This window comes from Tauraco erythrolophus, chromosome 6 (assembly GCF_009769465.1).
Source record: "Tauraco erythrolophus isolate bTauEry1 chromosome 6, bTauEry1.pri, whole genome shotgun sequence".
In the NCBI taxonomy this organism is placed as follows: Eukaryota; Metazoa; Chordata; class Aves; order Musophagiformes; family Musophagidae; genus Tauraco; species Tauraco erythrolophus.
The window spans coordinates 46,451,284-46,463,893 of NC_141470.1; the positions used below are offsets into that span (position 1 = coordinate 46,451,284).

Sequence of the window (12,610 nt, forward strand, 5' to 3'; positions counted from 1 at the left end):
AATTTGTAATAAAATTGCAAGGTAAGAATTTCCCTCTAGGCTATAGCAGAGGAATAAAGTAAGATACAAACATCAGTGAGTCCACAGCAAGTACACTAATACATAACTGTCAGTTACAAGGCATCTTTACCTGAAGGCAGGATACAAAGTGTTCACATTCAAGTTCTTTAATTAGAACAAGTAATGGTTACAATAGTTAGAATAATATTATTTTCCGTGGGTGCTTGAATAAGTTCCCTGCAGATCCTTCATGGCTGCATCATCTTCCAGGAACCAGGAGTAAAATCACAAGCTCTCCAGCTCCAAATGCACAGATTCTTAAGCACAGGTTATACCAAGTCTTATCCTTCTCCAGTAATGAGACCTGCAGTCCCTAGACAATGTGACCAGAGCAGATGTGACAAGGAGGCAATCAATCAACACAAGAAATACCGCTATAGTCAGGAAAAGAAACCAGCAGAACAGGCCTGGCTGCTTTGTGATTAAAAAAGTGTTCTTTCTTCCTACTGACCTGTCGACTTACTCTCCCTTCCACCCAGACCCATATGATGCTGTGACATGAACATACCTATGATCTTTGAGGTCCCTTCCAACCCTAACCATTCTATGGTTCTATATATGCACTTATGTTTCCGCTTCTACAGTTTCACTGTGTCACAGGACCTGTAGGCACACATCTGTTAGCACAGTAAAAGGCACAACTTCCAGGTGTAACAGAATTGACAGCAAGCTGGAGAATAGAAGCCACATGCACAACAGGAACAGAAGTTTTCAAGCTGTCAGAGGCATGGTGAAGGTCACTGTACCATACAGGAGTTTCTTTCATCCTCAGACAAGCAATCAAATATGCTTTCCTGAAAAATCCTTAGAAAGCTATTTCCCAAGAGTTTTGGAAACTGCTCAACAGATGAAAGACTGACATTTTCAACTCTCAAATGGGCTGTCTTCTTTGTATGTAAAGTCACTTCGATGAGACACCCAAGGTGTCCCAGTTATGTCACTCAAAATGAGTCCTCATCTTTGAGTAAGGTGAACTCAAAACCTTGACACACAAGATAAAGAGGTGAAGAAAACTGCCACTAGATGTAGCCAGGAGTGAGTCACTAAGATAAAGATATTGAAGTGGAAACCAGAGTAATGTTCAAGATCAGAGTGTCTGGAAAGAAAAACAAATTAAGACCAATCTCACTGTCTGCCCTTTCAATTAGATAAGGTTGTTTGATCTGTAATAGGCTGTAGGAAAAAAATTTGAGTTCAGCTAGCCAAAAAACACTGACAGCAACAGAAAACCGAGACTGTGTGTTACAAGAGCCTGCCTGATCTGCACAGAAACAGAGGCCCTTGAGAAAATGGAGCTTTCTGTTCAGTCCCAAGGAAACGATGATAGTCAGGACAAAGCTGGAAAGTGCAGCATAGAAGGAGGGCACCAGCAACATCATCTGCAAAGGTTAATTTAGTTTCCCATAGTTGGCATAACCACAGCAGGCTTGGTAACGGTGGCATCTTCCTCTTTCCACTGAGAAATGATAGTTTTCAGCTGTGTGTAGAACTGCACTCCCTGGAGGAAAGGAGAGACACAAGGATCAGATGCTTGGCCTTATGAATTCTTCAGGCCTGCACTAGTGCTGTATTAAACAGTTCTTGCTTTATCTACAGAGGGTTGGGTTCTCCTCTGTGGGAACAATTCCTGTCAGCCTCTTCTTTTTACCAGTTCCCCAAAGATTCTGATTCTGTGAGAAAGCTTGCTACTTAGTTCTTGCTCCCTTCTCAAATCTCCTAAAAAACCCTTGCTTTTTTACATTTTTTTTTTTTTTAAAAAGGGGAATTGGCTATTGTAACATGCATTATGGTAGCTGTGATCACTGGCTGGTCTTCAGTTTCCTGGTTGAGACGACTTCAAAGTCTGCTTACTAATGATGTTTGTGACTCCATTGCCATTGATAATGTGATTTATCACAATTCAACCCAGTAGAGTACTCTGAATCACTAAGTTACCTGCTTGCCATAGAAGTTGCTGTCTCCTCTGAAAGAAGCACGAGAGCCAGTGAAAGAGAACATGGGCAGAGGTACTGGGATGGGAACATTGACACCCACCTAAACCAAAGGAAAGCTGCCATATTAATCACAGGAAGTAGCAGATTGCAGAGCACTCTCCAAAAGCTACCACATTTTATTTCCTTAAATCTAAGACTGGATACTGTTGGCTGAGTAGTCAGTGATTAGTAACTACAGCTGGATGGCTACCCACTGTAAATGGTGAGCAACAATTCTAGCTTGATCATACCTGCCCCACATCTACTAAGTGAGCGTATTTCCGAGCTGTGGCTCCATTGGTGGTGAAGATTGCAGTTCCATTTCCATAAGGGTTATTGTTCACCATCTTGATGGCATCATCCAAAGTGTCTGCTTCTAGAACCACTAAGACAGGCCCAAAGATTTCCTCCTTGTAGCAAGTCATGTTTGGCTGCCAAGACAAATGGCAGAAAAAGAAGCTTGTATATAGGATATAATAAACACGATATAATAAAATTATCCTAGGAAATAAGATATAATAAACACACATGCTGCCAATTCTCATGATATTCCTAGGATCACCCATCATACTGCATTGCCACAGGCCATCCTTCAGTCCTCCTTGCCTTTCCACCATTTCCCATGCCCTGCCATCTATCTAGTCCACTAAAGAGGCTACCACTTTTCATCTCCAGAGCGCTTTCTGCTTTTACTGCCTGCCTAACCTCACTTACAGGTCTAATCTGACCAAAGCTGATTAAAATCAGGATTAATTCAGGATAGCTTACTTCAGTTCTTCTTGACAAAGTGACCAAAACCTGCTATCCTTTTCAACTCAGTGTCCAGGATTTATAATCTTATAATTGTCTGATAATTGGCAACATCTGACAAATACAAAAACAACAGTTGGAGAGTACTTTAATCACTAATAGCTAATACAGCAAATTACAAAATATTCACTTGACAAGTTGTAAGTTTTACGTGCCTTACTATATTATTAACTACTGTATAAGGAAACTAAAAATCACAAAATCTCAGTGAAGCTTCTACTTTTGAATACCTAGCAATATTTACAACACATCACAGGGAAGTGAAGTATTTTAAGACGTTTAATGAAAATAAGGCAAGAAAACGCTGAGATAAATTAAAAGCCTGAATTACATAATCACACAAAATCAATAAAATCCTAAGAATACAAAGTACAATAGCAGAATTATAAAAATTGGTTTGCTATCATGGAATCGCTCACCAAAAGGCTCATAAAGAATTGAATACTTAAATATTACGGAAATCACACCAGCTAATTGCATAAACATAAAAGAACAGATTTAAGTACGAAAACTGATATGGATGTGTACCTGGTAAAGAATATTCCCCCATAGTAGTGTCCATCTGTTGCACACCACGCATTACACTGAGAGACTGATGTAATGAAGTTGTGAATAGATTCAACAACAAAGAGATTTTGTGCCTTATCCTATAATAGTCTCATGAAGATTTCCACAAGTAATTTAACTTTTGTTTTTGCAAGTCCTTAGATTGCAAACAGGACGGAAAATTGCAAGCTTGGCTGTTAATCATACTCCTCTGTAGGCATCTGCTGCTGGCCATTACTACAGGTAGGACACTATGCTCGACGGACGTTTAGTTTAACACAGCACAAACTGCCCACATCTTCTTTTAAACGGCTGCACTCTGCTCAGGTGAAGGCCATTAAACTCATTCCGAGTATGCTGCACTACGGCAATCCACAACAGCACTATGCACACTTCATTGGAATTGTGCAAGGGAAAGCTGAGCCATTTATGGGCTTTCTACCTGGCGATTAGTGACAGATTTGAGTAATCCATATTTCAACTGACCCTGCAATATACAGCATCAAGCACTGGTTTTGGTCATCTTACCTTGACTTTGGCAAGGATCGTTGGTCCAACAAAATTGCCATTTTCATAGCCCTTCACTTTGACTGTACGTCCATCCAGAAGAAGGCTGGCACCTTCTTTTACTCCTTTCTCAATCAGATGGCAAACCCGTTCCTTAGCTTGGGGACTGATTAGAGGCCCTAGATCTGCTCCAGGCTGGTCTCCTGTGAAGAGGCAGAGACAGCAAGTTTTTAACCCTGACAGCTTCCTCTTCATAGGCATCATGGAGATAACTACACTGGCAGGAAAAAATCTGAAAATCCTGATGTTTCTAAGACACAGAACAAAGATTTGAGACATTCATGAACAGGAATAAATAGCCTGCAACTCTCATCAACAAGTAAGATTAAGCATAAGCATAATTTTAGAACCCTGGGAAGCCAAAATTCAACAACGATTCTTCTCAGAAAGGAAATGTTTCTCCTTTGTAGGACTTTATTGAACATAAACAAAATATAATTCTCCTAGAATTAACAACAGTCTAGTTTTTCCAAAGTACTTGTTTCCATTTTTCTATTTTATTGCAGGCTTACTACAAATTGGAAGGATCTCTGCATGACGTTGCTATAGAAATGGTAATCTCAGGTTAAACACAAGACATAACCTCAAAGCTCCAGTTAAAACAAGACCAATCCTGTAAACCTTGCATCACAGTCACATTGCCAAGCCTTCCTACATATTCCCAACTCCAAGTCTAGGGCTGTGTTTCCCAATCTGGATGCTCCGCTAGCTCCTACCCCTACACATCAAACCTATGGTGCCAATAGCTCCAAAGGACACACCATAGTATGGCAGATATACTGACCTAAAAAGCTGTAGTTGTACAGAAGGGATTTTCGTAAGAAATTATCAGTGTCTGTACCTGCATTTACACGTAGATTTTTGGCTCTGTCCACAAGCTCTGGCAGCCATTTCTGAGCTTCTCCCACCAGAACTGCTGTAGACAGGGCCATGCAGCGTTGGCCAGCTGCTCCAAAAGCAGCTCCAACCAGCTGGTTCAAGGTGTTCTCTTTATTTGCATCAGGCATCACCACGCCATGGTTCTTGGCTCCCTGAAATATAACAAATACGCAGCCTCCCATTATTAACCACCCTAGTCCATGTCTTCTCTAGTTCTCTGGCAATATCTTCATATAGTAGCTATGACTCTGCTACTGACAGGCTGGCAAGAAGGGCAGCCTATTCACTTAACTATATCAGTAGCAAAGTCAGCTTCTGTTGCTGAGTGGCACGGTCCTAACGTTTACAGGAGACAGAGGCAGTCTATGTGCTGAAGGGTGCTCCATTCAGAGGCATTACCATGTTGGCCTGGACTCTCTTGCCATTCCGGGATCCTCTCTCATAGATGTACTCGCCAGCCTGATTAGATCCCACAAAGCTGATCGCTCTGATATCCGGATGGTCACAAATGAAATTCACAGCTTCAAATAGGAAATAACATATTATATACTGTGGTGCACAAATGCTTCCCGCTGTCCCCATCCCCACACTGCTAAATCTACGCATCTTTCTTCTAACCAAAATTCCCACCTCTGTGTTCCCTACATTTGAGTTCCCCTGCTGTTTGTACGTGCATCTCTCTACTAATTTCTCAGCATGTGCACTCCTGCCTCTGTGCTCATACACCCGGCTCTCTGCCATCTCTTCAGGATCTGGGCATTTCCCAAGGTGCCCAAGCAATCCTGAAGTGATGTTAGTGTTGTCTATTTGTATCCTTGTCTTCTGAAAATAATTGAGTGCTGTGGAAAACATCACATTAGGAGCTAAAATACTGGCATCCACTCTATATTCAGTGAGGCATTTAATTCTTGTTTAGGCTTCCTTGTGAAATCAAGATGATTTATCTACTTATTTAAGTTAGTCTTCAGGTTGCTAAATAGAACTTGAGCACTTACATGCCTTGGGAACTCTGACCTCAGCCCCCGAAGTTTTTTCCACCGTAAGTCCTGAAAGATTTGGTGCAAGATGGCAGAGAATCTCCCAGTCACCTCCCCTCCATCTAGAGGGCTGAAGTGTCTGTCCAAACCTACAAACCTCTCTAACAGCAGCAGTATCAGACTCTCCAACTTCGTTAATACCTCCACTGAACATCCATCACAACACTTACACACCTCAGCCATCTCCCAAGGGCTGCTATTACCTTCATGCTGTCCATGGATGATATTCAGGGTTCCATCAGGGGCACCAGCATCCTGAAACAGCTTGGCAAGGAACATGAGTGCTCCTGGTACACGCTCAGATGGTTTCATCAAGAAGGTGTTTCCACAAACCATAGCCATGGGGAACATCCAAAGTGGAATCATGGCTGGGAAATTGAACGGTGCAATTCCAGCACACACACCAAGAGGCAGACGGTAGGTGTAAGTGTCCATGTCTTTAGTGATGGAGGGCATGGTCTCTCCCAGTATGAGGGATGTCACACTGCAAGCATGTTCAACCACCTCTGCAGCAGAAAGGGCAATACACCACTGGATGATCTGTTAACAATCAGCCCCCAAACTCCCTTCTCACCACTGCCTTGACCTATGTCTTCTTCCAGTCTCTTTTCCCACAACTTAAAATTCATTGTGCTCCAGAAAATACCTTTGCTCTGCCAAGTGCTGTGAGCTCAACGTGAATCGATTCTTTCTTGAGTGCGTTTTATGTAATTGTGATAGGAGCACAGACACAACAGGCCCAGTAAAAGAAGCACAAGTACAGTATTAGTGTAACACCTGGGACTCAACCTTAGACATCTGAGCACAAGCGAGAAGTTCTTATCCCTTTACAGCAATTTGTAGTCACTCCTAGGAAAAGGAAGGATCTAACAACTTGCAAACTACTTAAGGTAACTCAATCTAAGGGAACTTTTCAGGTTAGAGTTACAATTGCCTCTTCTCCTTCAGAAGGAGGCTGTGAAGGGAGCTACACGTAGACTCCAAGAGCAACCAGTTGCTCAGGAGACCTCCTCCCTTCCTACAGGTTCTCAAAGCCCCTTTTTTAACAGGAGGAGCCAGCAGCTTACGGAGGCCTCGGAACACATCTCCTTCTGCGTCAGCCAGGGTCTTCCCTTGCTCATAGGTGATGAGTTTTGAAATTTCTTTCTGAAAATAGAAAAGATGAAGTTTATGAACATTAGAAAAGTGCCTGCCCATGAAACAGAGTGCAGAGATAAAGAGAGTTTAACAGAGAGTTGAATATCACAAGGAAGACTGAGTAGAATCTTGGAAAGCCTGTGTGATTGATTTGCTCCTTGTAGACAAGAAGCCAATAAGGCACACAGGTGACATTTAAAAAAAATCAACTGTGGGTTGGCTTATATTCTATAGCTTTCATGTGTCACACCACAGGCACACAGAAAAAGCAACCTGGGGAGTCCAAAGACATAGTCTTTGTCAACTGGCGCATTCTCCATCAAGGCTGAAAGTTCGTCTCATGGTCTTTTGGTAAAGGAAAAAATGCAGAATAATATTCCCTAAGAAGCACTGCCTCTGTCTCCATTTGCTTGGAGAGTGCTTCACTACATCCCTCAATGACACCGTCTCAGTTGGCTCCTCAATCACAGCAAACCTTGAGTCTCTCAATTTAATTCCTAAAGTCAATGGCAAGGCATTCGGTAACAGCCATCACACACAGCCATGATGTCTCACCAGATTGTCTTTGATGAGTTGTTGATAACGCAGGAAGATTTGCTGGCGACTCAAAACAGATGTTTCTGACCAGTCCCAAAAGGCCTTTTTGCAAGAAGCCACAGCTGCCTCCATCTCACTGGCTGTGGCTTTCGGTACGCGGCTAACCACTTCATTTGTGGCCTGAAGGAAAAAAAACTGCATCAAAACTCAACTTTTTCCAGCTGTCCCTGCCAACTAGTCAATGGTTCTTTCACACCACGCACCTAGCATCCTCGTTCTACAAGGAGCTGTACTTCTGAGGAGAGAGCACAAAACAGACTCCTTCCTTGGTGCACACAAAAGGCCTGGGCTACAACTGGCAATAGTTCTGAAAACCTGCACTCTACACATCTCAAATTAGGCACCCAGAAAGCTGCAAATGCAGTGCAGATTTCCAAGCTGGAGTTGAAGTGACTTGTCTATCTCGCAGCTTCTACAGAGTATAAGCCAAAGGCTTCTGTGGAGTGGTCTTTGCCCTCTGCATCATCTTGGCTCATCCGCTGTCCCTCTTGTGCATTAACTGAGGCAAGGTTCCTTTGGAAAAAGCAGTACATGACTGTGCAATTGGCACTGATGTTAGTTTACCTAGACCACTAGGCCAAAGTAAGATTTTTACAAGCAACCTTAGTTCTACAGTATATTAACTTCAAAAGTTTTATTTGCCAGTTTAACTTCCTTCTAAGGCACTCTTGAAAATTAAGTTTGCTTTGACATGACAAAAACATCAGGTACATCACTAAGAAAGAAACTACTCAAGAGAAAGAAAATTAAACAAGAACATTGGTCACCATATAGAGACCAAATGAACTTCATGAACATGGTTTGCTGCTTTGATCACTTCCACAAAGCAAATCAAAATAGGGTTTTACATAGAAAAGTTTTAGAAACTGCCCAAATGCTTACTAGGGGGGTCAGAATTCTGAGTGCAACCTCATTTCCGTTTGTCTTTAATGGAGGACTCAAACTACAAGTGCTACTAAACTAAGATTATTTTGCACTGCACAGCATCCAACCTCTAAATTCACTGTAAATATTGTGGCTCACAGATAGAAGCTCTCCAAAAGGAGGGGAGCTGCAGCTGTCAGAATTTTCTACCTTGGTCTGAGAGTGAAATCAGTCTCTATCAGGACTTCACATTCAGCTAGCATCAAATCACAGCCAGCTGATTTCACGCACAGCGTGAAAAAAATGGTTCAGAAATTTGACATACTAATCACAGAGCCTTTCTATGAGCAAAAAAAAAAAAAAAGTAGGCAGGGTTTAAGCTTCCTTTCCGGCAATCAGGGTTTTACAACACAGGGGAGATAAAAGAGGTCATCACTTTCCTAAGACTGACATTTCATATGAAAAAGAAATTGAGAAGCAATGACACAGTGCTAAATCCATATTAAGATCCAAGTCTAAGCCTTCCTCAAGAAATGTAGGTACTTTCCCCTTTTGTCAAATGCTTGAACAGATGCACAGACTCTTGTTGCACAGTGATGGCTAATATATAAGCTGAGGACATGTTACTTACCGGGTTGTGGATATCAATCCATTCAGCTGTTTTGGACTCAACAAACTTCCCATCAATGAAGAGTTTGGTTGTTGGCTGTGGAGGACACACACTGGCCAGTGAGTGATCTTTGTCTCAAGATGCCCAAATACCAGTATACTTTATTACATGCAAGCCTTCATCATTTACTGCTATGCTGCCCATTAGAGAGTCTAGATCGAGTATTTAAAGCAAGGTCCAGCTAACTGCTTAGGCTGAAATTTTTCATGCTCTTTGCCCCATTTTTCTCTCACTTTACACCAAAATGACCAAAATTATTTCTAAAAGCAGTTACAGAAAAATACATGGCTATGCTTATGTTCAGAACTATTTCAATCTACTTAATCATCCAATGTTTACTAAGTCAGAAAACTGAGAAACTGCAATTCATAAATGTTCAAAAGAAACAGTAATTGACCTTGTGATCATTCCATGCACCCAGTGCACACTGTACTATATGTTTCCTTCCCATCAAGCCACAAAGTAGGTTCATCTCTCCAGCTCATAGCTACAGGCATTAAATTAGACTTTCCTCATTCCCTGCAACTAAGAGCAAGGAATCTGCATCTCCTGAGTTCACAGTGATTGTCCTGGCAAGCAGCATGGAGAACAGAACCTTCCAACTCAGACGCAGAGGAGAGAAAAGGAAAGTTTGGAATAAGGAGGTAAACTTAGGGCCAAAGGAAAAGCAGGGGTAGAAGCTGTAACTAGCACTAGATAAGCAACAAAACTGTACCATGCAGGAAAACAGATTGGGACCGTGTAAATAACGAGATTGGAAACTAAGAGTTGATATCGGGAGGTAAGGGGAGAACTAGAAGAAAGTGAGAAATAGTTAATCATGCCCCAAGACAGCAGCTTGGGGAGAACACATAAGATGAAGGGGAAACATCTGCTGCGTGAAGAACAGAAATGGGACACCACAGATAAAAAAAAACTGCACTATAAAAACAAATGTATCAGGGAGCAGTGTGAATACAGTAGGATGTGGAATTATGAGAGGGAGATGAAGATTGAGATGCTATCCAAGGTGTAATGAAGGGACATCATAGGAAGAATAAGGAAAACAAATGGGGATGGCTGGACAAGTGATGACAGTGAAAAAGTGAATAGGAATGAGGATTGGGACAAACTGAGAAAGCAAGACTAGGATGAGAAGTGTAAAGTAAGACTGTTAATGGATTAGCAAGACCTACTGATTTACGAGGTAACACCAGGAGTGGGTCAAAAAAAAAAGTTACAGATGATTATGTAGCTGGAATTACAATTGGGAAAGAGGCAGAACAATTGCCTACAAATACACAATCCCCTCTAAAACCTGGAAGGAAGCACAGGAAATGTAAGTCTCTGGTTTCTTGGCTGTCAGAAAAGGTCTTCTAGCGCTCAACTAAAGAATGACAGATTCCTGCTGCTATCAGTCACTCCATTAGCCCAAGTGCCATGTATCTGCTGTGGACCTACAGGCTCCAGAGCTTTATGACCCATGTGGACTTCAGTGAAACGGAATTTATGTGTTTTCCAAATCGCTTAAAAGCGATACCTAGAAAATCACACACATAGAGAAAACAAAACAAAACAAAAGAGGATGCGATTAACTGCACTAAGGTATCGTCCTTAGTTGTGTGTGCGCCTGCTGAGCCGGGCAGGGCTCGCCGCAGGATCCCTCAGCGGCTCCACCGCGACCTGCGAAGGGAGCAGCCCCGGCGGGCACTGCTCAGCTCCGGGGTCAAGCCAAACAGACATGGGACATTTCCCCTTCCGTCCCGTTGAGTACGGGGAACCTCCGTGCCCCAGGCGCGGGCGGCCCCAAACGCTTGTTCAGAAATACCAACCCGGAGCCACGGGAGGGGGCTGAGCTGACACGAACCACCTCACGAGAGGAGGCCCGAGGGAAGACTTTGGCCGGCCCCGGAGGGCAGCGCCGGCGCCCGGGGCTTCCCCTCGCCCTCCCCCCGCTCGCGGCCCCCCGCGGGGCCGCCCTCCAGGCACGGCGGCCGCCTCCCCCGCCCGCCCACCGGCTCCGCTCTGCGGGACGGGCACTCACCACCGAGGAGGAGAAGGAGGCGGACGCCGAGGCGATCCACGGGGCACCGACTCTCCGCGGCAGCTGGACAGGAGGGGAAGCACAGACCAGTCCAGTCCCGCAGGGCTCCCGACCGCCCCCAGCCCCCCTCCGCGGGCCCGGCTGGCACCCGCCCACCTCCCGCCGGGGCGCCATCAGCTACTCCCCACTCGGGACAGCCCCACCCACGGTGCTCCGGGGCCGGGTGGGCCGCGACCCTCCTCCGCCGCCCGCCTCACGGCCCCCCCGCCGAGCCGTGGGAGCCGCTGCGGGACCGGGGACCGCCGCCGCCTCACCCTCAGCGCCACACGCCGTCGCCCGCCCCAGGCACCGCGCGCCGCCGCCGCCGCCATCCCGGCCGAGGGTCGCACCGCCGCGGCCCCGGCGGCGCCCCTCGCCCCGCCCGCGGCACCGCCCCCGCGCGCTCATTGGCCCTCCGCGCCCTGGCCTCGCCCCCTCCGCGCCCCCGCCCTGAACGGACCCTCGCGGCTGGCAGCCAATCGCCGTCAGCGAGCCTGTCGCCCCGCCCCCCCGGACCCCGCCCCCAGTACCGCGCCGTGGATTGGCCGCGCGAGCTCAGCCGCCCGCTCGCCGTCGGAGCCGGGATTGGCCGAGCACCGCCCCGCGGCGACGCCTCCTGGCGGCGGGAGCGGCACGTGGGGGCCGGAGGGCGGTTTGTTTTTCCGCTCCCGCCCGGGCTCGGCCGCGAGGGCGGAGTCACGTGCCGGGGGAGGGCGTCCCGCGAGCAGCGGCGGCGCGTCACGTGAGGCGGGCAAGATGGCGGCTCCGTCTGACGGTAAGGCGCGAGGACCGGGCGGCGCCGCCGCCGTTGCGTTCTCTGTCCCGCCAGCGGGGCCCGGGCGGGGCCTCACCCTCTCGCTCTGTTGCAGGCGCTGACCTGGAGACCTCGCTGCTGAGTTTGGAGAAGCTGGACCGCGCCTCCCCAGACCTGTGGCCCGAGCAGCGTAAGTCCGGCGGGCCCGCGGCCGTCTGATAGCGGGAGGGGCCTCCCCTCGCCCCGCCGTGGCGCGGCCCTTCCTCGGGCAGCTGCGCGGACCGGGCTGGACCCGCAGGGGCCGGGCGCGGGGGGTGCGGGGTGCTGCCGCCGCCAGAGGCACTCACCCGCCGCCGCCCGTCGTTTTCTCTTCGCAGTGCCCGGGGTTGCCGAGTTCGCCGCCTCCTTCAAGAGCGTGAGTGAGCGCCCTTTTGCCTTTCGCCTCTCCCCCTTCCTCGTGGTGGTAGATTTGCTGCTTCCTCTTGTGGGCTTTTTGTCTTTGTGCTGTAAAACGTGTCTCGATTAAAGCTTCAGTGTATAATCGTTTTGGTTTTAATATATCTTCTATACGTATTTTTTAATACCTCGTGCAACTTACTGTGAATGAGGATTACACCTTGGGAAAAATAAAAGACTTCAAACTTTAGGAGATCT

The 12,610-nt window shown here is 46.4% G+C and overlaps 2 protein-coding genes across 8 annotated transcripts in view; one reads left to right on the top strand and one right to left on the bottom strand.

Annotated features, from left to right (window-relative positions):
- Positions 1 to 11,534, bottom strand: ALDH6A1 (aldehyde dehydrogenase 6 family member A1). Of its 2 annotated transcripts, XM_086612893.1 has the most exons (12): positions 11,478 to 11,534; positions 11,164 to 11,226; positions 9,102 to 9,176; positions 7,565 to 7,726; positions 6,940 to 7,018; positions 6,076 to 6,378; positions 5,235 to 5,356; positions 4,798 to 4,987; positions 3,918 to 4,099; positions 2,285 to 2,464; positions 1,996 to 2,094; positions 1 to 1,558 (listed from the first exon to the last, which is right to left on the bottom strand). In XM_086612893.1, the coding sequence occupies exons 1-12, from the start codon at positions 11,532 to 11,534 to the stop codon at positions 1,454 to 1,456; spliced, it is 1,617 nt and encodes a 538-aa protein (XP_086469019.1). In that variant the 3' UTR covers positions 1 to 1,453. The 2 variants fall into 2 exon arrangements, with proteins under 2 accessions (XP_086469019.1, XP_086469020.1); XM_086612894.1 differs by lacking the exons at positions 9,102 to 9,176; positions 11,164 to 11,226; positions 11,478 to 11,534 and adding an exon at positions 8,681 to 8,692.
- Positions 11,535 to 11,958: 424 nt separating this feature from the next.
- LIN52 (lin-52 DREAM MuvB core complex component) overlaps positions 11,959 to 12,610 on the top strand; it is a 61,891-nt gene continuing 61,239 nt past the window's right edge. For all 6 annotated transcript variants that reach the window (XR_015222213.1, XM_086613723.1, XM_086613726.1 and 3 more), the window contains exons 1-3: positions 11,959 to 11,977; positions 12,072 to 12,146; positions 12,334 to 12,371. Coding sequence is in view for 5 of the 6 variants with exons in the window: in XM_086613723.1 (XP_086469849.1) it covers positions 11,959 to 11,977; positions 12,072 to 12,146; positions 12,334 to 12,371 (132 nt within the window). In the remaining variant the exon portion in view is untranslated. The remainder of the gene's footprint in view (positions 11,978 to 12,071; positions 12,147 to 12,333; positions 12,372 to 12,610) is intronic.